General features: G+C 59.1%; 1 protein-coding gene across 3 annotated transcripts in view; it reads right to left on the bottom strand.

Annotated features, from left to right (window-relative positions):
• Positions 1 to 26,343, bottom strand: part of CELSR1 (cadherin EGF LAG seven-pass G-type receptor 1) — a 128,768-nt gene that overhangs the window by 76,037 nt on the left and 26,388 nt on the right. For all 3 annotated transcript variants that reach the window (XR_006607761.1, XM_045083685.1, XM_004775466.3), the window contains exon 2: positions 3,740 to 4,378. Coding sequence is in view for 2 of the 3 variants with exons in the window: in XM_045083685.1 (XP_044939620.1) it covers positions 3,740 to 4,378 (639 nt within the window). In the remaining variant the exon portion in view is untranslated. The remainder of the gene's footprint in view (positions 1 to 3,739; positions 4,379 to 26,343) is intronic.

The raw sequence follows: 26,343 nt of genomic DNA, 5'->3' as shown, positions 1-26,343 counted from the left end.
GCACCCTCCGTGCACTGCACATGGGAGGCACCTCCTACAAGAAGCTGGGACACACCTGCCAGAAGAGCCAGGTCACAGCCAGGCCGTGCCACCCCCGAGTCCAGAGGGTGGACGAGCCAGAGCCCAGAAGCAGAGCGCTGGGCTGGCATCCTGGGTCCCCGTGCCATCGGCAGCGGTGGGCTCCCCTGCCCCAGCACACACTGGCCAGCGGGATGGCTCTGTGCGGGGCCGTCCTGGGTGCCCTGCGACGCTGGGCAGCACACCGGGCGTTCTCCCGCCTGCCCCAAACATGCCCTGGGGGGGCACCTGGGTGGCGAACTGCACTGAGCATTCTCCAGATTTCAGCTCAGACCATGAGCAGGGTGGTGGGACCGAACCCCGTGTCGGGCTCCACACTCAGTGCGGGGTCTTCTTGGGATTCTCCCTCTCCCTCTGCCCTCGATGCTCACGCTTTCTCTCTCTCACTCTCTCTCAAATCAACCAATAAAATCTTAAAAGAAAAATGTCCTCGTGGGGCGCCTGGGTGGCTCAGTGGGTTAAGCCGCTGCCTTCGGCTCAGGTCATGATCTCAGGGTCCTGGGATCGAGCCCCGCATCAGGCTCTCTGCTCAGCAGGGAGCCTGCTTCCTCCTCTCTCTCTCTGCCTGCCTCTCTGCCTACTTGTAATCTCTCTGTCAAATAAATAAATAAATAAATAAAAGAAAAATGTCCTCGGGTAGCACCAAATGTCCCTGGGGGCAGAATCCCCCCGGTCAGAACCACTAGACACTGTTCCGTTCTGCACCTGAGTCACCCCACTAACAGACAGGGCCTGTTGCCAACGTGGGGACTCGGGTATACCAAATGTGGAATCCTCTAGAACAGCACAGCACACGGAAGGCTCAGGACCGTTAGCAGCAAGTTACCACTGCCCTGAGAGGCACAGAAATAAGGGAATCTCTACCCAACATGACAGCAGAGCCACTGACCCATAAACACGGCACCGAGGATGTTGGGAAACCTTCCAGAACCTTCACAGGGCAGGGGACGGCTCGTTGGGCGACATCTGCGGGGCTCAGGAGGAACCCAGGAGAAGGCGTGCACAACATGGTCCGCCGTCCTGTCTGCTCCTCCGGGAGCGGGGCCGGGCTCCCCTGCAACAACGGTGCTCCCGTCCCTGGGGCTCTGAGCCCAGCACGGATTTAAGAAACACGCAGGAGAGCCGCCGGGGATATGCTGCCCAGACTCAGGAGCCTTGCCTGAGATTAACAGACACCCTCTTTCGCGCAGCCCATCTCCTGTCTGAGGGCGGCACACAGGAAGCCGGGGTCTTCCGGGGGCCTTGGGCCGAGTCCAGCTTCCCCGCCGCGGCCGGGGCTCGGCTTACCAGGGAGCAGGTAACAAAACCCTGGCGACGACAGGCCTGCCTTCAGCACCAGCAAATGAGCGCAATTACCGCCCGCAAGAGGAGGGCTTCAAAGGGAGCCCGGGAGACCCCGAGGAAGGGGGACCGAGGAAAAGCAATCAGGCTGAGCCTGTCTCATCTCCGAGGGAAACACATGTGATGACCTTAGGGCCAGAGACACTCAAATGACGCCCCTGCCCCTCGCGGCACTCAGCGGGTCTCCTGGCACATCGGGCCATTCGCGGTCATTATTTCTCCAGCAATGACTCCCATGATGAAAACGTCCCGTCCACCCAGCGGCTCGAGCCCTCTTAGGAGGGAATCAAGGGTCCACAGGTTCGGTTTTCCCAGCCCAGACAAAGCCCCACGCTTACATCCAGGACCTCTGGAACCCAGGCCTGCTGTGGCCCCCAAGGTGAAGTTGGTCTCCGGGACCAACCAGACCCCACCCGAGGCCTCCGCCAGCGTGTGGAGGCTGCCTGAGGGGCTGTCCCCTTCCTGGTCCCCATCGCCACCTGTCTTGACCCCAAAGAGGGCCAGCTGCGCAGACAACCATGGGTGGCGCACCCAGCTGGGCAGGGGCAAGTGTGATGTGGGCACTGGGTAGGCAAGCAGTAGGCACTCAGTTAATACTCACGGAGCAAGGGAGTAACTGTACACCAGCTGCATCCCCAGAGCACCCCGGCGTCTGGGGCCACAGCTTCTCCATCAGAAGCAGGAGTCACAGGAGGAAGCACTCTCCCGGCCGAGGCCACGTGCAGGGGAGGGGACAGGGGACAGCAGCTCACGGGGGGCAGAGGGGCTGCCGCATCATCAGCCGCTGCCTGTCAGCCACCGCGTAAGAGGCCGAGAGGCCGGCTCACTGCAGTGAACAGGGAAGGAGAGGCGGGCACCTGCCACCACCACGCGGCGAAGCTCCACGGAGCTCCCACGGCAGCTCGGGGCAGGGAGGAGCCGGGGAGACGGGAGCTCGGTCCTGGCCTCGCAGCACGACCAGAGCCCCAGCTACATCGTCCAGGAAGCAGGGCCAGGGGTCTCCTTAGCCTCCCGTCCCCGCTCAACACCACGCCCCGGCACAGCCAGGAGTTCAGGGCTCCAACTCAGGGAGACAGTGGGGGAGACACCTCTGGGCCCCAGCGGGACAGACAGACGGACAGCCCGCCCCAGACCGGCGGGGGAGGGAAGGACACGGGGCCGGCAATCAGGTGCCTTTCTCGCCGCACCGCTGGATTGCGGCCAGTCCGGGGCTCAGACCCAGCAAGCCGGGGCCTGCACCCCATCGCCCCTGGCTGCCAACAGCCCCCTCCCTCCTCTTCCGATGCAGAGCGCGTGAACAGCCGCCGTCTCGCTCCGTGCCCCCCACCCCACTCTCTCTCCCTGCTTCATAAACAGCCGCTAATACCCTACATCCCTGCTCTAAGCCCGAGAACTGTGTCCTGTCCCACACGAGCCGACGACGACGTCTCGGCTGTGGATTCCGAACAGCACAGCCGAGGCCACGGTCCACACGGGAATCACGACGCCCCCGCCGGCACGCGTGAGGTCCCACGGGATCCCAGACAGCCTTCCCGAACGCCAGGCTGCTCACCGCGGGGCCCCTGGAAATGTCTCTCTCAAACGGGCCAAAATCTTACGTGACCTGCAATGGAAGGCCAAGGCAAGGCCGTGCATTTCTGTACTGCTCGGCCTCCGTGTTCCCAGAAATCATCGTCAGCTGCCCCTGGAGCAGAGGCAGGTGCATCCTTGTACCTGGCCAGGACGTCTCCAGGCAGGAGCCCTTCACGGTGAAGATGAGTCGTCTCCACGGGGACAACAGGGCGTGAACAACGAGCCCCGTCTCTCCAGACCCAAAGGATTCCCGGCTCCCCCGGGGGCAGTACGCACAAGGACCAATTAACCTGAAAGCCGGAATCAAGCCCTTCCGGTTTGAAGCCACTTAGAGCAGCGCATGCCATGTCACGGGTGCAGGTTTTTAGGTGGCCCTCACTCTATCATCTTCCTCACCAAGAGGGTGACTCCGGGGGTGCCTGGGGGGCTCAGTCCATTAAGCGTCTGCCGTCGGCTCAGGCCATGCTCTCAGGATCCTGGGATCGAACCCCCCATCGGGCTCCCTGCTCAGCGGGACGCCTGCCTTACTCTCTACCTCCCCCTGCTCATGCTCTCTCTCTTTCTGACAAATAAATAAAATCTTAATTAAAAAAAAAAAAAAAAAAGAGGGTGAGTCCAATCACGCGGGGTCCACAGCAACCTCGGGGCATTTGGCAGGAAACCGGCCGCCTGCCTGCGTGTCACGAAGGAGATGCCGCCCCCCCGCATCACGGCGAGGCCGCCCCCGCCTCCCCGGGAGCCCATGTACCTGTGAAGTCCTCCAGACACTCGCAGGTGTAGCCGCCCTCGCGGCTGTGGCAGCGGCCGTGGGCGCCGCAGGGGCTGGAGTAGCAGAGGTCGATCTCCGTCTCGCAGTAGTCGCCCGTGAAGCCGGGCGGGCAGCGGCAGCGCAGCCCGGTGATGGGGTGGATGGGCCGGAAGAGCACGGTGGTGGAGCTGATGAAGGGCGCCGAGCTGTCGAACTTGAGCACCGACACGCACTTCATGTAGTTCTCGCAGGGCTCGCGCAGGCAGATGTTGTCGTCGAAGGGCAGCACGCGCTGGGCAGACACGGCCGTCAGCAGCGTCCGATTCAGGTAGATCTGCTCCTGCAGGTCCTCCGACGGGAAGAACTTGTCGCGGACGCCGCCGGGGAGCAAGGCCGAGAAGGTCACGTTCAGGATGTTGGCGCTGACGTCCGTGTCGTTCTGGATGTTGAAGACGAAGACGTCGTCCTTGGTGGTGGACAGCACCGTGGCCACGCCTTCCACGAACAGGGACAGCAGCGGGGAGAGGAACTTCTCCTGCGACATGTTCTCCAGGCGGACGGTGATGCTGTTGGTCAGCATGTCGTCCGTGATGATGGTGACCCGAAGGGTGCAGAGCGCGGCCACGCTGTGGACGCCATCTGTGGACACAGGGGGTCGGGGTCACTCGAAGTCCTGGGCCCCTCCAGTCCCACCTGGAAACAGCCTCGGATGCACTCAGTGTGGCAGAGGCGAGCCGAGCCTCCCCAAGCCCCACGTGCCGCCCCGCCAGTGACCTCCACCTTGACCCCTGCTCCCAGCCCCCGTTCTCCCTCCACACCCGGCTTCCCAAAGCACAGCTCCCACTGAGTCTGTCTTGCTCAAAGGAACCCCATGGGCCCCCTAACCGCTCAGCAGGACATCCCAGGACCACCCACAACCCAGCCCCGTGCCACCCGAGCCCCCCACCTCATACGCTTTGCTCCAGACCCATGGGGACACTGAGCCCCATCTGCCATCTCTGTAGCTGTTCCAGACACTAGAAGAAAGACCCCACTCTGATCCCACCCAGCCCCGCCCAGCTCAGACCCCACAGTGTCCAGGAGGGCGCTGTCCAGGTCAACCCTGGTCTGCACCACGCAGACGGCGCGTCTTCCCTTGGCTCTACACTATGCTTCCCTACGAGCCCCGCACGGAGGAGACGCTCAGCAAATGCTGCTTTAGAAAGACACACACGAGACGAGGTGCACCCGCGCCGACAGAGGTAAGCGACCCCCGCGTCGAGGTAGGTAGGGCTGTGAGGCCAGAGAGGGCGCAATATCCGGGTTACGCTGTTGAGCACAGCATCGGTTCTGAGCCCAGCCTCCGCGGAGCTGTCCGAGGGCCGGCCACGGGGGCTCTCCCAGCGTAGCTCTAGGCTGGTACCATTAGCCTCCCCAGCACCCGGACAGGCGCAGCCGCCACGCCCAGGGGGCCTTCACCTGCCTCCCAGGCCTCACCCCCAATGTGCTACGGGTCCCTGAGAAAAACCTGGCAGGTTCGCACCCTTCTGGCTCGGCTTGGTTTCTCCGGCCCTGCAGCTGTGCCCAATCCTCCCGTCTGCTCCCTCAACGTGCTCCAGCCGGTGCCCCTCACGAGTGCACTGCCAGCTCCATGGGGCACAGAGACAACTGTGTAGGCCAGTGAGCCCTGGGGGGACCCCTCCTACCCTCTCGTAACTCGCAGCCTTGGGGTGCTTCCCCAGAGCACAGGAGCCACGCAGGGACCCTTCCCCACTTGTTTCTGGAAAACCAGGATGACTGAGAAGGCAAGTCACACGGTGAAACCCGGGGGCCACCTTGTCCCTGTGGCCCTAGCACAGTCCCCACAAAGCCCCAAATCACTTGGGACAGACGCACCGAAGCTTGTGGACACTGGGAATGTTTCTCTCGGCCACTGGAGCACCACACTCCCCTTCGGGAGGGACCTGAGTCACCAAACTTGTCCCAACAAGAAAAACATAAGTGCCCCCAAGTCGCAGTATTTCCGGGTACCCCGTCTGATGGCCACAGCAGACCCGAGATCCTCAGATGCAGAGAAAACCAGCATCCCCCACTTCACAGCTGGAGGGGGCCCCGTGTGCGCCCCACTGACAGCAGCCCGGCTCGGGAGCACGGGCACGGGGCGCTCCGCCACTGGTCCAGCTCGTCCTCACGAAAACCCAGCAGGGCCGAATTTAGAAAGTGGAAGCGGGCTCTCCACACCGGTGTCACCTCGGTGTGGAGAGCCCGCAAGGGAAGGGCACACTCCACCGACAACCTCTTCAGAGCCGCAACAGAGCGGAGTTGGGAGCTCACATTCAAAGGGCCTGGGGCCGCCACAGTCAGAAGTAAGTTAAGGCAAGAAGAAGTGGCAAAGCACGTTGTGGCAGGACAGGGTCCTTTCCTACCCTCCCCCCACACAGGCCCTGCCCCTCCCCGGAATGTGGGCTGACCTGGAGCTGCCTCGGTTTCCTCCCACCATGGTCCTCGCACAGGCATCCCAAAACGCCCACCTCATCCCGCCAGGCCCGGGGCCCCCAGTGGCTTCCAGAATAAAGCCCACACTTCGTACTGCATCTGGGGGTCCTATGTGATCTCCCTGCCCCAGGGCCTTTTTTCTTTAAAAGGATAGATTTATTTATTTATTTATTTATTTGACAGAGATCACAAATAGGCAGGGAGACAGGCAGGGAGAGAGGGGGAAGCAGGCTCCCCGCTGAGCAGAGAGCCCGATGCGGGGCTCAATTTCAGGACTCTGAGATCATGACCTGAGCCGAAGGCAGAGGCTTTAACCCACTGAGCCACCCGGGCGCCCCTCACTGCCCCAGGGCTTTTGCACACCTTATCTTCTGGCCAGCGTGCCGACCTCCTTGCCGGCTGGTGGGTACTCCCCTCAGTCATCTGGGCCCCGTCACAGGGGCCCCCCATGTTCCCCATCCACACTCTGCCACACCCCCACCCTCCTGCTCAGGAGGGGCCCAACCGGACTGTGTGTACGTGTCTCCCCGGGAGCCCACGAGGACTGAGAACCTTCAGGTCTCATTCCTGCTGTACCAGCTGCTGGCACTCCGAAGTGGCCAGATAAACCTTCGTGGGAGGGGGCACGCGAGGAGGGAGGGGCAGGGAAAAACGAGGGTTTGCACCGGCGTCTCTTTAACCCCAAGACGGACATCACACACACAGATCTGGGTCTCAGTGTGCCACGTAAGCTAATTTTTTGGTGATGTCTGTCTTTCTTTCCTTCTTCCCACGGCCCATGATAATAATACAGGATACAGGGTAGTGTGTGCCTGCTTCCCGATGCCAGCTGTTAGGAAACACCCTTGTCATCTCAACCACCGTCCTGCAGGCTGCCGGGAGGGCACTGCATGGAGGAACGCCCGGGAACAGGGAGCTGCGTTCCAGGGACAGACCGCTCCACTCGGGGACAAAGCACCGACACATTAACTCAGGTCGGACGCGCAAGAAAACAGAACACCCCTCTTGCTAGGACTCTGACCGTCAACCTCCTTCAGACCCGCGATCATCCCGGACACCCCAGGTCTTGTGGAGGTGATGGCTTCGCTTTGAACCTGGGTCACTCAGGCGGGATCTCTGGGCCTCCACAGGCACACGCCCGACTGCCCATCCTCGGGGGCCACGGACCACGGAAACACTGCGGCCGTCCCCAACATGGGGCGCTGTGTGTCCCCACCACAACAGAGGGTGACAGTGAGGCAGATCTGACGATGTGATGCTAGGGGAAGAGTGAGCTGCTTCTTCCCACAGACAAGAACATGCGTTTGTGCAGAGCCCTAGAGCTATCGGCAAGTAAGCGAACACCTGCGAGGGTGACGGGTCCTGCGAGGGTGACGGGTCCTGCTCGCGTCCCTGTTTGTCTTTGATACGCGTTCACCTGAGCACAGTGTCCGTGTTACAGAAGCATCGCAAGACAGTACAGAGCTTCCGCATGCTCAGCGCCGTGTCCCCTATTATGGACAGAATCACGTTAGCTCCCTACTTTTCCCTGCTGCCCGCGTCCTGGTCCAGGACCCCTTCGAGGACCTCACACGACAGCCGTCGCGTCCTCTTAGCTCTGCCCTGCTGGGACAGCTTCCCAGATGGCCCTTGCTTTGCTGACCGTGACAGTTCGGAGGAGTGCTGTCACTTTGCTGCTATTTAGGTGACTTTTACTTTCCCCTCTAGACCTTCCTGCACCATTTTATTTCATTCAGTGTTTATCCCCGAAGAGCCCATTTTCATTCTAGGAGACGCGGAGCTCCCCTGGGGCTCTGCCCACAAGCAAGGGCCACAAACCAGCTTGGAGGTGCCCCAAATCAGGCCAGTGCGATTTCCACTGCTTTCTTCAGCAAGGTGAGTCACCTCGTTGTCCCCAGGTCACAGGAGGAGAGAGACCGAACAGTCCCACCACGGTGGCGGGACATCCACCAGCAGGTGCTTCCCGCAGAGCCACAGATACTACGAGTGAAGGTTTACTCTGTGGGTCTTCATAGAGGCCATCCTACGACCTTGTCCCTGGTGGGGGGCCCACCCCTGGGGCACTGCAGGGAGAGGTCCCACTGCAGCCTCCAAGGAGCCGGGAGCCCGCAGGGGACAGAGCCACATTGGTAAGGCGTGGTGCCAATGCGACCCCAGAAGGCGGCAGGAAGGTGGGTATCCTGGAGGAATGGTGGTCATCACTCGGTTGGAGAGGAAACACCTCGGCACAAAAAACAAAGAAGAGGGCACCTGGGCAGCTCAGTCAGTTAAGCATCTGTCTTCAGCTTGGTTCATGATCCTCGGGTCCTGGGATGGAGTCCCACACCAGGCTCCCTGCTCAGCGGGGAGTCTGCTTCTCCCTCTCCCTCTGCTCCTCCCCCTCATGTGTGCTCACTCTCTCTCTCTCTCTCAAAATAAATAAATATAGTCTTTGAAAAAAAAGGCAGCAAAACAGAGGCAAGGCCTGGCCCATCATGGGCAAGAGGGCGTGTCAGTGTCCTGGGGCTGCCATAACAAAGCACACAGCCTGGGCGGCTTAGCCAGCGTTCATCCTCTTGGTCTGGAGGCCCAAAGTCTGAGATCAGGCGTCCCAGGGTGGTTCCACCTGGAGCTCTGACGGAGAATCTGTCCCACGGCTCTCTCCCAGGGGCAGGCAGCTGCTGGCAACCCTTAGCTTGCGGGTACCTCTCTCCAGTCTCTTCCTGGCCATCTGGGGGCCTCCTCCCCATGTGTGTCTGTGTCCAAATTCCCCTCTTAAAAGGACACAGTCGTCGGGTCGGGGCCCACTCCAATGCAGGATGAGCTCATCCCAAAGCTTTACTGTGATCACATCTGTACAGACCCTGTCTCCAAATAACCCGGTTCCAGGTGAACATGAACTTGAGGGCCTGCTAGTCAACCCGGGACAGATGGAAATGCAGGGTGTGGGGGGAGGCAGGGGTCCGGAGGCACATGGGTCAAGGCCTGTGCTCACCACAGGGGACAGATCCAGATTCTCACGGTGTGGCCCGAGCACAGGCTCCGGCCAACGTCCTCCCCAGCACCATCACTTCCACCTTTGTCACGGACTGCGAGGGACACCCCTGCTGGCTCTCCACAGATGAGGACCCTGAGGGACGGAGGGGCTGACCGACAAGCCCAGCCGAGGCCACTCGGCAGCAGGCGGCAGGCCCACCCAGAATGGGTTCCAGTCCGACGGACGGGGGGTGAAGGGCCCAGAGGGCTGTCGACCTGACCTAGGAGGGTCTGCCAAGCCCACAGGGGAGGAGACAGCAGTTTCTGATCGCCTGGGGACTCGGGGACAGCCAGCTAAAGACCAAGCCGGTGCCAGGAGGGGACAAGGCCACTTGCCATGCGTCTCTGCCACCTCACCCCAGTGCACCCCAGGGTCTGGCAACGCCCTGCCAGGCCTGAAAGGCACAGCCCGGGATGCCGGCAGTGGCTGAATCCCCAGGGCGCCGTTTGCCGTCTAGCCGGTTTGAGACAAAGGCTGCTCGCCTGTCCCTCATCCTGTCCCGGCTCACAGCCTCACCACAGGTAGGGAGGGCCTGCTGGGGGGCGGTCGGGTCTGAAATGGATTTCAGTTCCTCTCTCGGGGTGGGAGCGGGAGGCGGTTGCTGTTTCTCTGAGGCCAGACTGAGGGCAGACCACAGGGACAGCATCTGGTTTCTTCTTGTAGCAGCAAAAGCCAAACCCAGAACCTGCATCTCTGGGCGTGGGCTCCCTTCATGGGAACAGGGTGACACACGTGATGGCGGACAGTGAGGCAAACGTCAGAGTCAGACACACGGGCACTCCGCCAGGGAAGATCCGCGCCCCTGCTCGATCCATGGGGGAGGGGCCCTCAAGCGTCCACCAACACCTGACGCCGCTCACGCGTGCTCCCAACACGCCCCGGGGTTTACCTAGCAGTGACCCTGCAAGGCACTGAAGGGGCCGACGCACCTCTGCCTGGTGCCAGGGGCCGAGGTCAAAGAGGGCAGAGCCAGCGGCCCCTCCTCCCTCCCCATGTGCCTGCGGCCTTGGCCTAACAACAGAGAGAGAGGGCCCCTCATGACCGCCCGGGGAAGCCCACCCCCTGGGTTTCTCCTCTGCAATCCCAGGCCTCCTCACCCTATAAATCCACCCCTGGACCCTTCCCTCCAAATGCTGGAGGCAGGTCTTCACAGCCCCTGCCCTGCCAGCACCCCCAGGCCTCCCCCACAGCCACCGGGCTCATCACTGGACCCCCACCTTGGGGGCAGCCACACTCCTGCAGGGCTCCAAGCCCAGCCTCCGGTCACAGCGTGCACCGTCCCCGCTAACCACGGGCGTCCCCCAGCCCACTCTTCCTTCACCTGAAGTGACCTCGGGCCCCCCACCTACACCCCTTCCCCGGCCCCTCCTTCGGCCCAGCCCATCTGTGGGCCCACGACCGGCCGACCACTCCCTGCTCACCACCCCCCCCAACACTGACCTCCCTCACCAAGTCTGTGCTGATGGAACCCTCTGGAAGACGAAATCGTAACAGACTCCCCGGGGAAGCCCAGGCCACAGAAGCAGAGCGCTGAGACCCCGAGCAAACACGTTCTTGTCAAGATAAAGAACTTCCAGTTACAAGTTAAGGGTTGGAGCCTCAAGGAGTTAAACAGAATTAACAGAAGACCTGGAATGCCACTCCCTGGCAGAATTCAAAAGACTCGAAAACGTAAATCTACACAGGAAACCTGCACGCGAGGGGCGCCTGGGTGGCTCAGTCGGTTGGACCTCTTCCTTCGGCTCAGCTCATGATCTCAGGGTCCTGGGATCGAGTCCCACGTCGGGCCCCTGCTCAGCGGGGAGCCTGCTTCCCCTCCCCCTCTGCCCCTCCCCCGCTCGTGCTCACTCCCACTGAAATAAATAAATGAAATCTTAAAAAACAAAAAAAACCTGCACACGAGTCACAGTGAGAGTCCAAGAGCCAAAAAGCGGAACCAAGCGTCCGTCAGCAGAGGAGCGGGGAAGCCCAGTGTGGGCCATCCCTGCCCTGCGACACTGTTCGGCCCCAGCGGGCACAAGAGCAGATCCAGGCTACCGACGGCTGCGCCTCCAACACAGTGGAAAAGGCGGAAAAGGCCACGTGTTGTATGACGGGTTTATGTGGAACGTCCCGAACAGGCGGGTCCACGGTAGCAGACGCGGAACGCGGGGTCGCCAAGGGAGCGCAGCGCGTGCCGGCGGGCGCGGGCCTCCTCTGGGCCGACGGGACGCTCGGACCGGGGCGAGGGAGGGCACCTGCGCGCACGGCGGGCAGAGCGCTCCGAAACGGACCCTTCCGTGCTGTGCCGGTTTCACCTCCGTGGAAAACAAAAGGAAAAAGGAGTTAAGTGTCATAAAAATCTGCTTCATACGGCGTGATGTCATCCGAAGGGGAAAAGATATTTTAAAAGGCATTTTAAGAACCGTTCCCTAGAGCCACGCCGTGGAGAGTCGGGGACAAGCAAAGGACCGTGCGGACCTGGAGGAGCGGCGCGGCCGCTGCAGGCCCCGCGGCTGGACAGAGCCCGCCGCCATGGAAGCGCTGGGTTACTGGCGGGATCGAGCTAACCCAGGATCTCGAGAGGAGCCTCACAGGGGGCGCGGGGGGGGGGGGCGTCCACAGCGGTGGTGAGATGCCTCGGGCTTCATCGGAATCACGTGGAGAGTTTCCCCAGGAAACACTTGTTGTCCCTGCTTCGTGCCAAGGACCAACCACACGATCTGTAAGAATGTCCGCTGGACAGGATCTAGAAGTCCAGCCGCACTGAACCCCTGGCTGGGATGCGCGGTGGTCACCCGGGCCTGAAACAAGTGGTTTTGGGCCCAGGACAGAAGCAGCGATGCAGGGGCCCCATGAACCAAAACGATCTCCAAGAGCCAGTAAGCCTTCCCTGCTCTCCAACGACACCCTCCAGCGAGACAATGTGGCTCCCGACACCCGCACGGGGGCCCTCCCATATTCTCCAGCCCTGGACACGTCAGGAAGTGGCCGTCAGCCCAAGAGAACCTTAAAGACAAGATTACTAACAAACCCACCCAGTGCAGCCCAGCCTGCTGGTCACGGAGCCCAGGGACCCGCACAGACCACTGGCCCACCACCGGCCCACAGACTTGGGAAGGATAGTCTGGAACGTCCCAGGCTCTGTCGCATCCACCACCCAGCCAGGGAGACCCCAGCTCAAGCTCCTCCTCCAGCCACCCGGACGGTCAGAGACCGGTGGCCCTCAGCCTCCCTGAAGGTGGTAACCGGGTGAGAATCCACACGTGCCCTTCCTCCTCCTCTGCTCCTCCCCTGGCTGGAGCTGCGCACACACAACCCTGCGCGTATTAGTTGAAGAATGCTCTCTTAGCATCGTTTAATAATGCAAGTTTCTAGCTGCCCAACACACTGGGGAATGTCACCAGCAGTGCCTCTGAAATTCGGACTGTCCCTGGGAGCCACGGGTGACCAAGTTTAAGGTGCCCCAAGCCCCGAGCCCTGCAGCCCCTCCGGAGCAGGAAGCCCATAGCAGCTGCCCAGGGTGGTGGGGAACCGCAACCTGGGCCTGGCTCTAGAGGCCTCACGCTCCCCAGCCAGGTGCCTTGTCTTGGGGGGAAACAACCTCTGGCCACCGACTGCCCACAATCTTCCGGGGGCTCGAAGGAAGCAGGAGACAAGGTGGCCTGTGGGCAGGAGACGTGGACCCTGGTGGTGGCCCCAAGGAGCAGGTGGGCAGGGCACTTCTTGCTGTCCCTCGGCACTTTCATAAATCTTACCAAGGCGACGTATGGCAGCCACAATCATGCCTCCTATGCAAGGGGCTTGGTCCGAAAGCCCGGAACCTGTCAGAATGCTAGGCTACATGGCGAAGGTTAAGGTCGCTGGTCAACGAGAGACCTTAAATAGGGGGCAGCTCGGACTTGCCAGGTGCACCCAGTGCAATCCCCGGGCCCTCACAAGGAGAGAGGGGGTGGGCAAGAGGAAGGAGCTGTGGACAGAGCGGACTCAGGGAGACGCCCCATGGCGTGAAGAGGGAGGAGGCAGCCATGAGCCCAGGAACTCCGGTGCCTGCAAACTGGCTCTCCCGGGGCTTTGAGAAGGAGCACAGCCCTGCCACACCTCAGCTCCACCCCAGGGAGGTCCACGAAGGACCTTCAACTCCTAAACTGCAGGAGAACAAATCTGGGTTTGTCTCAAGCTGCCAAGTCCACAGCCATTTGTGACAGCGGGAACAGAACACTACGACCATGTTCTGTGAGGTTACTGCAGCTGTGACGCCAAACATCAGACAAGGAGCGCGTGAGGGAGAAGAATGACCGCCAAGTCTCTCCTGCACACGATGCAGCGCCTCCTTGAGAAAGGAAACGGTCAAGCAAACATAACAATATATGAAACAAGGAGAACTTTCCAGACCAAACTGGGCTGATCTTGGGAATTCAGCACTGGATAAAGGGTGCCAGGGCAGACCACCTTTGTTAGAGAACACATGTGTACCCCAATGAGTAGAGGAAAAGCTTCAATAAAATTCTGCAACCCTGTGAAATAAAGACTCTTGACAAACAGAAGAGACTTCCTTAAGCCAATGAAGGGCGTCCACCAAAACCCAACAGCAAACTCCACTCTCAGCCGTGGTGCTCCCCATCAGCGCTCCATCCCAGAAGGGACCGGAGGCCAAGGCCAGAGCAGGGGAAAGAATGAATGATATGGGGCACCTGGGTGGCTCAGTGGGTTAAGCCGCTGCCTTCGGCTCAGGTCATGATCTCAGGGTCCTGGGATCGAGTCCCGCATCGGGCTCTCTGCTCGGCAGGGAGCCTGCTTCCTCCTCTCTCTCTCTCTGCCTGCCTCTCTGTCTACTTGTGATCTCTCTCTGTCAAATAAATAAATAAAATAAAAAAAAAAAAAAGAATGAATGATATGACGAATGAACGAATGAATGGAAAAGAGGAAGACACAACATCATCATTCACAAATATGACTGTCTGCCTAGAAAACCCCGAAGGCTCTACAACCTGTTGGAAGGCACAGGGGCACTCAACACGGCCGTTGGAGAGAGGAGCGGCGCACAGAAATCACACGCACTTCCTTACGCCAGTCTCGTAAGATGCAATTTTTAATTTATCTTTTATAAAGCTTTTTTTTTTAAAATATTTTATTTATTTGACAGAGATCACAAGTAGAGAGGCAGGCAGAGAGAGAGAGGAGTAAGCAGGCTCCCTGCTGAGCAGAGAACCCGATGCGGGGCTCGATCCCAGGACCCTGAGATCATGACCTGAGCCAAAGGCAGTGGCTTAACCCACTGAGCCACCCAGGCGCCCTAATTTATCTTTTATAATAGCACCAAAATACAACACACTTAAGGATAAATCTAGTAACACAGGCGCCGGGGTGGCTCAGTCGGTTACGCGTCCAACTCTTGATTTCAGCTCAGGTCGTGACCTCAGTTCGTGGGATGGAGCGCCGGGGTCCCTGCGGAGTGTGGAGTCTGCCTGAGAGTCTCTCTCTCCCTCCCCCTGCCCTGCCCCACTCATGCGCACGTGCCTGAACGTGCTCTCTCCCTCCCTCTCTCTACAATAAATAACTAAACTCTTTTTTTGAAAAAAAAAATAATAAATCTAATAAAGGACACAAAAGCCCTTTATAAATAAGAACAGACAGATGCAAACGATTGTTGACACAGATAAAGAACTATGGACAAAGACGGATATGGGGAGCCACGGTAGGAAAGGTAGCTCCTGAAATTGATCTGCCGATGCAAGGCCATTCCCACCAGAAGCCCCACAGGGTCCTTCCCAGACGAATCTACACGGAAGATGGGCAGGCCAGGAACAGCCAGGGCACTCGTGAAGAAGGGAGGGGACAAGGTCTACGAGAGGCAGAACCGTCTTCATCTACAGGAGCCAGAGTATAGCACAGAGCAAACCAACAGACCTGTGGACAGCAGAGAGCCCAGGACAGACCCACATGCACATGAAAACCTGACAAGTGGACGGACAGTGGAGAGCGTGGAACTACCCCATAAAGGGTCCGGAGACCATCGCTCATTTATATGGAGAACAAGATGAAGTTGTATACCTACCTCACACCGAACGCAGAACTAAATCCCAGGGAGTTAAAAACTTAAGTGTGAAGGTAAAACCAATTTCAGAAGAGATCCTGCAAAATTACATGTATGATCTTGAGGTCGGTAAAGATTTCTTAAGACCTATAAAACACTAACCTAAAAGGAAAATGTATAATTTTGACAGTAAATACAAGCACTTTGCCAAGAACCTCATTATAAAAATGAACAAAGAGACAAGCCACAAACTGGAGCATTTTTGACCCTGAAATAGGTAAAAAAAAAATAATTAAAAAAAAGATGATCAATGTAGTAGTAGTAATCTGAGTAGTAGTAATCTGAGAAAAGCAAACTGAAACCACAATGAAGTACAATCTTATACCCACCAGATTGGCAAAAATTAAGAAGCCACCAGGCACCAACAGGTGATGACAAGGACAAGCGGAGACGGACAGCTTGTTCCCTGCTGGTGGGAAATGGCCAGAACAGAATGGGACAGGTCCAGAACCCTTTATCCGAAACCCGTGGGATCAGAGGGTTCTGGGATTTCAAATCCTGAATACGGTGTGTATATGGCCGCACATAGCCACAGAACCCGCAAAAACAGAACACGCATTCGCTGCTGTCCTTTATACCACATACGCACACATTTTATCCCCCTCCACGTCATGTCTGAACTCTTCCCAAACGAGAAAAATTCTTTAGATGGCAGTAGGGAGGGTGGAGGATTTCACGCAAAGGAACGAGGCGGAAGGGTTTCCGGCTTGAACGGGGACACTGTTCCCAGAGACAGGACCCTTAGGAAGGACATGAAGTTGTCCCTGTCTGGGGCTCGATGGCTTCAAGAGCGTGGTGGTTTAAAAAAATGACCACAGGTGCTGTGACGGCCATCCAGCGACAGGTGAGACCTGGGTTCCTTTGCTCTGGAGCTCAGGTGGGCTTGGGACGGCGCCAACCAGCGGAGGAGGGCAGAGCGCCGCCGTGTGACACCTGGGTCACAAAAAGCTGGTCAGGAAGGGCCCCACGCATCTGCCTGGCCCTCACAGACACACCATTGAGACAACCCTGTTCTGCCACTCACCCCGGTGACCTTGGGCAGGCTCCCGAATCTCCTGGTGCCTCAGTTTCCTCTCCAGAAAAACCAGGGTGATGGGGTCTCCTGCTCCCAGAGATCTGTGAGGGCTGCCAGAGCCACGCACGGGTGGATCCCACCCCCCCGGAGGTGAGAGACGTGGGGCCCAGAGAGGCTCAGGGGTGCGCCCGGGGCCCACGGCCTTCAGTGATGGGGATGCAGGTTACAGTCCTCCTGCCATGGCACAGGGAGGCGGCCTGGCAGCCTGCCCATGTCTACCCGCTGCTTCACACCAACACTTTACAGAGAGAAAATAATTGTTAACTGCGGAGGCTTAATGAGGAGAGGGAGCTGTAAGGGTGTCTAATACCAATAATTTGTACCTATTCAAGAGCAAATGTGCAACAACAAAGGCAAGTGAGACCGACAGCATCAGACGCTCCTTCCTCTGCTTCCAGGTAGGACAATGAGCACAGGGAGCCCAGAGCCAGACAGAGGTCAGAACTCCCCGGGCTCCCACAACCCGGCCCAGCTCTGATGCCCCTGCGGGCTCCAGACCCGGCCCAGCTCTGACACACCTGTGGGCTCCAGACCCACCCCAGCTCTAATGCACCTGTGGGAAAGAGCCTCTGAGGCCCTTCAGTCCAGAGTCCGGGGAAAGCGGGAAGAGAAACAGAGGTGCTGGTGGGCTCGCTGAGGTGGCGGGGAGCTGGCCAGGGGAGCTGGAATGGACACGGCTCTCCCTCCACCAGCAGCTCAGCCCCTGCAGGGCACGGGGCCCCCCACCCGTCCTGCCCAGCCTAGGGTAGCTGCTGCCCGCCGTGGGCTTCGCCATCCTTAAGAGTCTGCACAGCATCTGACAGGGACTAGACGGGCCACGCTCTGTATCCCCGAATGTCTCCCTGCTCTGGGGCCCTGAAGTCCCTTCCAGAAGAATTTTACTGGCACCTCTTTTGAAATGCAAATAGCCCTGAGAGGCTATAGTAAACCCCTGACCCCGGATGGGTTAGCTCCCCAAGTCAGAAGGTGGAGGCCAGCCAGGCCCCCTGCGGGGCAGAGGGCAAGTGCCCTCCCACAGGAGAAGCAGCACCCCCCCCCCACGGCCGCACTCCCTGCCACACAGGCTCTGGCCAGGCCCGGGGTGGGAGGTGGGTACCGCTCACAGCGCCCCCTCCCCGTGGGAGATGCTGCCCTGAGTGCTTGCTGGGACCCCGCCACATGCTGCCTGGGGGACCCAACAGCCGCCTGGCCACCCGCCCTCGGGGTGGGGGGCGCGGACAGCCTCCCACCAACAGCAGCCCGTCTTCTCTGCTGCTGCCGGGGCCCTGCCCTCCAGCCGAGTGAAGAGCCGACAAATCATTTTCTTTTGGAGAAAAGATCAAATATTGGCCCAGACGTCTATTAATTTGCAACTTACATCCCAAGTGCTGAGCACAGAAAAGCAAGGATTTTTTTTTTTTTCTGGTTAAATATTTGCTAAGGAAATTCCTATCCTAAATTTCAAGAGTCTGCTTGAGCGTGACATTCGTGGGGTGGGGCGCGGTGGTTTGGGAAGGCCGGCGGAGGGCGAGGGAGAGGAGTCCCGCCCACGCTCCGGGGACCCCGAGTCTCCCCCACGTGGGCTTCTGCCGCTGAGTCTCTTAATTACTCCTTCCGGGGCTCCTTCCCTCCACCCACAGGGGGACATTCGTCTCCCGGATTCACGGAGCAGGACAAAGACGCCCCTCCCACCTCGCATGTGTTTCTGGCGGGACACAAGCCCCCCTCCTCCTCTTCGGTCGCTCGGTGGGTCCCCCTCTGCCGCCCCCCAACTCCCTGCCCCTGAAATCAATGAGCTGGAGGCCTGGTCGGAAGGCGGCGAGCGCTCAGATGCAAGGAAGACTCGGAGCTCCGTTTGGACGGGTTTGGACGGGTGAGGCCGGTGGGGGAGCAGGCGGCACGGGCGGAGAGCTCCGGGTCAGGCTCGGGGTCAGCCTCAGGGTCAGGCTCGGAGTCAGGCTCAGGGTCAGGCTCGGAGTCGGGCTCGGGGTCAGGGGAGCCTTGAGGGGAGGGAACACCTCAAGGGAAGCCGAAAGTCCCACCGGGCCGGCCGACACTCTGGCTTCACGGCACGCCCTGCGTCTGAGCGTCCCCAGGCCGGGCGGCTGAGCCGGCTCCCCATCCCCCGCCAGCCACATCTGTGCCCGGGGTGGGGGGCTCGGCGGGCTCCGCACAATCCCAGGTGAACACGCGGCCCAGTGGTCTTGGGAACGGGCTGGAACCAGAGCAGTGACCCCCAGAAAGGGGAGAATGGGGAACCACGGTGGCCTTCCGCACCATGACAATCCATGGGACTCTGCGCTCAGGGAGCTCTAGTGGGCAGGGACCTCCCAGGGCCACAGCTCAGGACCCGGCCGGGAGCAGTGTTCGCGGAGACGCAGCCGGGTCCACCTGGGGCTCCCCACCCCCACCTGTGAGCCCCACTCCCTCAAGGCCAGCGGGTCTCACCTCTGCTACCCACCCCCAAAGGCCACCTGGCTGTGCACTGAGCACCTACTGTATGCACGGCTAGAGCCTCCAGGCCCTGCCCCTCTTCCTCACCATGCCTCTGTCACGCTCTCATAGACACACGCTCTGACACACTCACAGATACGCTCACACACACCCTCACACCAGTCACACACTACACACACGTACACATGCTCACACATTACACAGCCCGACTACATACACACTACATGCCACACACTCTACTATGCACACCACACACATTACACACATACATGTTCACACAATACACACATACCACACACTCTGCATTCGTACATTATACACACATACATACACACACACAACACACGCACTCACACACTGTATACTCACACCACACGGCACACTCACTACACACCCACGCATACGTGTTCACACACACATACACTCACACCTGCGAGGTTCGGCAGGAGAACACCAGCTCTGAGTTCGCTCTGGCCCACGCATACATGGTCTCACACACACACACACACATACTCACAGACACACTCACACCTGCGAGGTTCGGCAGGAGAACACCAGCTCTGAGTTCGCTCTGGCCCACGCATACATGGTCTCACACACACACACACACACACACACTCACAGACACACTCACACCTGCGAGGTTCGGCAGGAGAACACCAGCTCTGAGTTCGCTCTGGCGCCTTCAATGTGGGCCTGAGCAGATGAAGAGATTAGTCTAATATCAGATTTCCTGTTATTAAGGATTAAGAGACGATTTACAAGTAACCAGGTGGATCCCCCCCCCCCCGCACGGTTACCCCACGGGTCCTGCAAAGGACGTCTGAGTTCCCTCAAGAGCCACCAGAGCAACCGCGCCTACAAATTCATTTCTACTGAGAAAGTATTTGGTCTAATAAACCTTTTTAAAGATTCTAATCTGCAATCTAAACTCAAATTAACTAATTAAAATTGTTGTCGCTCATTATTTCAACAAATACTTGCAGCCGTCCGTGCGCCAGGCCCAGATGTAGGGCTGCCAGGACGAAGAACCGGCCTTGCCCTCTTAGCCTGGTGCGGGAGACAGATGGGGCCACAGACAATTAAGGTGTGGGAAGTGCCATGGGGGAGTGAGAATGACGGTGTGGAAGACGGGGTGACCGGGTGCGGGGGAAGTGGGGGGGGAGGGTATCAGGGTGCCAGGGGAGAGGTATGGGGGGAGTGACGGTGTCAGGGTGTGGGGGGGGGGGACGGGTGTGAGGATGCTAGGGGGAGGGTGTAGGGTGCTGGCGGGAGGGGGAGGAGGGCTGTGGGGGAGAGGCCTGCCCCAAGCCTCTGCCCACACCAGTTAGCTGCAGGACCCAAGTGCAGCACACAGGAAATGCAGCATGGGGAGCGTCTAGAGAGGCCCAGTGAGTCATGTGTGCACACGTGTGTGTGTGTGCGTGTGCATAAGCGTCTCCCTGCCTGCATGTGTGCCTGTAGACCCACGTGTGGACCCACTGAGACCATCAGGGGGATGTGGTTCTAACAGCCGGAGACCCCCTTCCCCAGGCGAGTGAGCCAATGCAGCTGCGCTCGGCACCAGGGGACACTCGCAGGGTGGCCCACTCGCCGCGCTGAAGGACACAGAGGGGGCACCGGCTCCCCGGGCCACGGCAGGACGGTCTCCAGGAACAGCCGCCACGGCTGCAGTGGGCAGACCGCCCCTTCGCCCTTCCCTGCCGCTTTCTAGCATGGGACAGCTGGGGCCAGAGTGGCAGGGGGGGATAGCTGAGCTCAGACCCCCAAGTGCCCATGCCCCACGAGGCCAGGCCCCTCTCCTGCTGGTTATACGCTCACCTAGAAGCGCATGGCCAGGACTGGGGCTGGGATTCTGCTCTGTGACCAGTCGCAGGAGGGCCTGAGGGCTTGCTGTTGGCTCTGCATTGTTGATGGGCAAGTCGTGGTCCTCAAGCTGTCACACCCGAAGTGCCAGACGGTAATCACCTCGGGGTCTTCTTCCCAGCCAGGGTGGGGGTGGGCGGTGTGCTTCCCAACGTGGTGCTTGAACTCTTACCCTGAGGCCCGGCTTACCCACCGCTCCCACCCCGGGGGCAGAGCAAGACGCCATCTGTCACCGCCACAGCAAAGGGTGTACGCCCTGATGGCAGGAAGGGCCTGAGCTCCAGCGCCCCAGCCTCTACCGGTGCCCAGGGGTGGGGGGTGGGGTGTTACTGTCACACCCTTTGTGATGAGGGGACCGCTGCCACTCCGCTTCCGAGGCTCCTCTGCTGCCCCAGCCCCCCACCTTCAGAGATGGTCCCCAGCCCCGGGCTCTGCAGGCCCCTAGAGGCCAGCATTTGGGGCAGGCCTAGGCGGCCCTCTCACAAGCCCCTGAGAACAGCTTTTGGGCTGTCCAGGAAAATGCCAGGGTTTCCTACACTCTCTGGCCTCCGGGTTCCAAGGACACCAGGTCTCAGACCTGGGCCTGGTCAGTGGGAGAGCAAGCTCCTCCTTCCCCTTGTGGGCTCAGCCTCAGCAGGGCTGAGCTGGCCACGTGAGACCCTAGGGAAGGGCCAAGCTCCCCGAGTCCGTGCAGCACGTGGCCTCAGACTCACAGGGTCCCCACACGAACTCACGTCTCATGGGACAGGAGCTGAGGAAGGGAGCCTCCAGGGTCCCCGGGACCTTTGAGCCAAGCTGGGCTCCAGAAACGGGTAGGGACACCTGTGGCCACCTCCATCCATACCTTCCTGGTTTCCGTCCATCTGAAGGCTGGACGTCACAATGACAGACAAACCCTGGCCCTCTAGGGTCACAATCACCTGGTTTGAAACACAACCTGGAGTGGGACACAGCCCCTTCGCGTGGCACCAGCTGCCACCTGTAGGCGTCGGGGGGGCTGGGCTTCACTTGTAAACAACAGGAGAGTCCACAGCAACGTCCTGCGGGCCATCCCTCTGCTCATCCTTGGGTCCAGTTCCTGTCCCCCATGTCCCCCCCATGAACAAACCCCTCGCGCCCCCCGCCCGCAAGGGCCCAGCCTGGCCCCACCAGCTCCACACTCCGTCCTCGTCCGTTTCCCTTGTTTTAGAGCCCAGGCAGCCGAGGGTCAGCAGCTTAAATGACCTACCCAGGGTCATCGGACCAGTCAATGACCTGCCAAATGCAAACCCACATCCCCCCGGGGGCCCCGGCCTGTGCCGCCCACAAGCCCGCTGCCTGTCACATGATGGAGTGAGCTCCTCTGGGGACTCTGACACCACCGGGTCAAAGCACGCTCCTGGCACAGGAAGGGGCTCTGCTGAAATCCACGCAGCGGGGGTCTTCCAAAGCAGGGGTCCCCCCCGGGCACTGTGGACCTTCAGACTGGATGGTTCTCTGCTGCATTGGGTGTCCTCTGCAATAAAGGACACTGAGCAGCACCCCCGGCCCCTGTCCCTGAGATGTCAGGAGCTCACACTCGTGCCCGTGGGCACGCGTGCACGCGCACACACACCATCCCATGTGCGCGCGCACACACACACACACACACCATCCCGTGCGCACACGCACGCACACCATCCCGTGCACGCACGCACGTACACCATCCCGCAACAGCCAAACCACCTCCGGACAACGCCAAACGTCTCCTGGGTGGCAAGATTGCCCCTGTTTGGGGAACACTGAGGAGACCCAGCCAGAAAGGTTTTTTAAAGATTTCTTTCTTGTAAAATAGCAAGGAAAAAGCGAGAGAAAAGACAAAGTCACTCTATTTTGTAAAAAGCAACGAAGACAAGGCCAAGTCCCCACGTCCGTGAGCTGTGAGACGTGACGCGGGACAACTCGGGCGGCAGAAGAGAGGCGAAGGGGAGGCTGGGGCCACGGCAGCCCGCGGGGACAGAGCCGGATGCCCACCCCAGATGCTCCCCGGGCTCCAGGCTAGACCCCGGGGCGTGCGCACCCCGTTCCATCCAGGGAAGAGGCGGACCAACATGCCGCCTGCTGCCAGAGATCTCCGCGCTCCCAGGCTCGCCTTGTTGCAAAACACAAGTTCACCTTCCGTTGTAAAATTCTACTTTAGACTGCGTCCGCCGTCAGTGGCCTCAGTGAACGGGTCTGTTGTGTCGTTTATATAACCGAGAAACAGGGAGCTTAAGTAATTTCCACTCAAAAAACACAGTCCTGTTCTAACGGCCCCGTCTTCCTGGCTAACGTCCAGCCACCGCCGACAACCACCTCCTTCGCTCCCTCTTCCCGACTACTGAGCCCGCGGTTCTCGGAACCAACAGCCTGTGTTGTTCTTCCATCGAGGCGTTTTCTTCTGCGCTAGAAACAGGCTCTTGGTAACAGGAGGGAGGATTAAAAGGCAAAGTGAACACGGAAATTATCCCAAGCCTCTCTGGGGGAGAGACCTGTGTATAAGAAAACAGACTGAACCAATTCCTTCCTTGCGGCCGGTCAGGCCCGCTGGGCACCAACCCCACGCAGAAGCTCTCCTTCAAAGGAATCCAGGAAAGGTAAAAACCCAGCAACAGGTCATCTTCCAGCCAGTAGACAGGCAAACATCTCGGACAGCAACAGCAAGCTTGGGGAACACACGTGAACAAGTCAACGTGCTTTTAGAAAACAACTTGGTGATCTGATCTCAATGTAGAAATCCTACACGCTCCAAACGGCAAATCCACTTGTATGTGTCTGCTTGTTTCAGGGAGCTGTAGTGTAGACGCGCAAAGACGGCCGGCCCAAGGATGCTCACGACTTTGTTACCACAGCAAGAACGGGGACACAGACCACGGGGGCCACCATCAACCGCCCCCCCCCAAGCAAGAGCACAGGGTGTTCCTTCCCCAGGAACTTTATGCTGGGCGAGTCAAGCAACCCCTGCTCTCCTGGCCCATCGCCCCATCACCCAGCCTCCTCTCTGTTCGCCTCCCAGAACCCTAGGCAGCCAGGTGCCACAGCTCAGGCCCCTCCTAGACCAAAGCCCTGACCCTCTCCCTGGGGCCACCCCTTCACCCCAGGCCCACGGTGCTGCTCTAATGGGAAAACTGGGCTCACAGCCCCCCAAGGGAGGGACACAGGGGACAGAAGGAAAAGTTCTCGGATCACAGCAGCCAAACCCCGGTGCAGGGTTTCAACTCCTGCTGGAGGTGCCCTTTTATACAGCGGCTGGGCCCCTCCCCCAAGGCTGGGGTCACATTCACAGCTCAGCGGTAACCACGGAAACGGGCAGCCCCGCGTTGATGAGTAACCCCAGGGACAATGACAGCGAAGGCTCAGTGCCTATTCAGATGACTGGGCGGGCTGAATGGGGCCCGCACAAAGGCCACTGGCAAAGTGACGCGGGCTCCCCCTTCCACAGGGGGTGTAAATGACGCCGTAACTTGTCACAAAAGAACAGAGGCCCAGGAGGCCCACACCTGGGCTTCTTGGTCTTTGGGGGAATTTACAACAATGACTCTGCAGGCGCTCCGTCCTGGGGTCCTGGAAGGGCACTTTAGAACCATCCTGGGTCTGAATTCCTGGCCACTCAAATGCACAATGAAAACCTCCAACACGCATGACCTGGGCGAGGGGGCCCCTGTGTGGGGGGCCGGTCAGAGCCCAATCACCAGGCGCTCCCCAGCCACACTCCTAACACCGGGGTTTAAGGCTCTCTACAAAGGCAGAACTGAAACGTTATTTTATTTTTTTATTTTTCAATTATTTTTTTAAGTAAGCTCTAGGCCCACTGCAAGGCTTGAACTCACAACCCTGAATCACTCCATCGAGCCACCCGGGCGCCCGGAAACGTCATTTTGAAACCCGCATCAGCCTCTGATTTGAACATCTCCGATGAGGAATAACTGAACTCCTCTTCCCACTAACTCGGGGACTGGCTCCCCAGAAAGAATCACAGGATATTTCCTAAGTCCCCTGCGGCATAACTGCGAGCTTCCCTGACTTGAGGAGAAGGTAAAACCGAACCATCTGGTCACAGTCCTTTGGGGAAGTACCGGAGCAGGCACAGCAAGCGCGACCTGGGGCCCGTCTCTACTCTGAGGGAACAGGGGAAACTCCTGACAGGTTCCTTCACGATGCACAAGAGCCTTATAGAAAGCGGGCCGTTTTATTGGGCGATACGCTCTAGAAATCACTAGTGACAAGGGGGACACTCCCAGAGCCCCGAGGGCACGGGGCACGGCCAATCCTCTGCTATCCGCTTCGCAAACACCTGAGAAATGAGAACCACAGTCCCCATTTATCATGCAAGAAAGTCAAGGTTCTGAGAGGTTACGTGACAAACCCGAGGTCACCAGGCGACATCTGGACCCCAGATCCGTCCGCACATTCTCCTGCTTCTCTCTGACCTTCCCCCCTTAACTTTAACTACTGAACAATAACAAATCAGGAGGGAGAGGTTTCTGGCAGGACCACGCTCCGTCGGAGGCAGAACAGGGAGGAGAGGCATCCCGATATTGGCGTGGAGCGGGAGCTGTGCAGGCGCTCACGCCCGGACTGGTCGGGTTAGGTCCCTTTCCCGGAGCCCCCCGGAAACCCGCACCCCAGGGCACGAGGTGAGCATCTGAAGGGCTCTCACTGGGTCTGCCACTCCAGGACACTCTCGGATCTCTGCCCCGAGAGGCTCCTTCCCCGTGACATCGTGGTGTGGCTGTCCCACTCGACTCTACTAACAATACCCGGCAGCCTCTGGCCCTCACAGGGACAGAGCCTAAGAACCCAGCAGGCTCAGAGGCCTCCCCCCGGGAACGGGGCCCTGTACCCACAAACCACACCTGCCGCGGTTTGGTGGTATTGAATCAGTCACCAGGGGCTTTCTGCTGCTCAGCCAGAGCCTGTGCTAGAAGATTCAGCATCTGTTTCCAGTGGCCCTCTCATGCCGGACACCACTAGGAGCTAGAGGACACTGACGCTGCAGGCCAGGAGCTGCGACCAGGCTTTGTCTGCTTCCTCGTGGCTGTCTGTCCAGGTGCAGAGCCATCCGGAGGCTCCCTGTCCTCCCATCACTCCATGATGGCCACCAGCGGTCACTGATGGAGAGAACTCGACTGGCGGCAGCGGGGGTCAGTTCCCAGCAAGGAGCAGACAAGGGGCCAGAGGCCAGGCAAGGTGCTGATGGCTGGACATCATTATCATTCCTTCATTTAATCCTCAAGCAACCCTACAAGGTTGGCCATCTTAAAAAATAGAAACTGGGGCCCAAAAAGGTTGAGCATGGTGTCCCAGGCTACGCAGAAGCCATAAATGAAAACGACTGTATTTACAACAAAAACGTGAAGATCCCGGTGATCGGATTGAAAAGATATCATCAATTACAAGGAAAATACAAAATTGCAAAAAAAGTATTTGTAACAAGTTAAGAAATAGACAGATGTATCCTCATTAAAGAGTAAATGTGTCAATATGTATCCATGTATTTCTAGATACATTTTGAATCTACAAGGAGCACTTATACATCCATAAATGAGAAGGGATCTAACTGCAGAAGGAAACTGGCAAATTCTCAGAAGGATCAGGGATGACAGAGGAACGATGAGACTTGTCTTCGCGATGACGATACGAACACTGAGGGTTTGCAAACACCG

The sequence above is a fragment of the Mustela putorius genome, unplaced genomic scaffold (assembly GCF_011764305.1).
Source record: "Mustela putorius furo isolate JIRA1106 unplaced genomic scaffold, ASM1176430v1.1 tig00000738_pilon_pilon_pilon, whole genome shotgun sequence".
NCBI classification, from domain to species: Eukaryota; Metazoa; Chordata; class Mammalia; order Carnivora; family Mustelidae; genus Mustela; species Mustela putorius.
The sequence above is the reverse complement of the archived record's forward strand: the minus strand, read 5'-3'. Positions and strand labels throughout refer to the sequence as shown.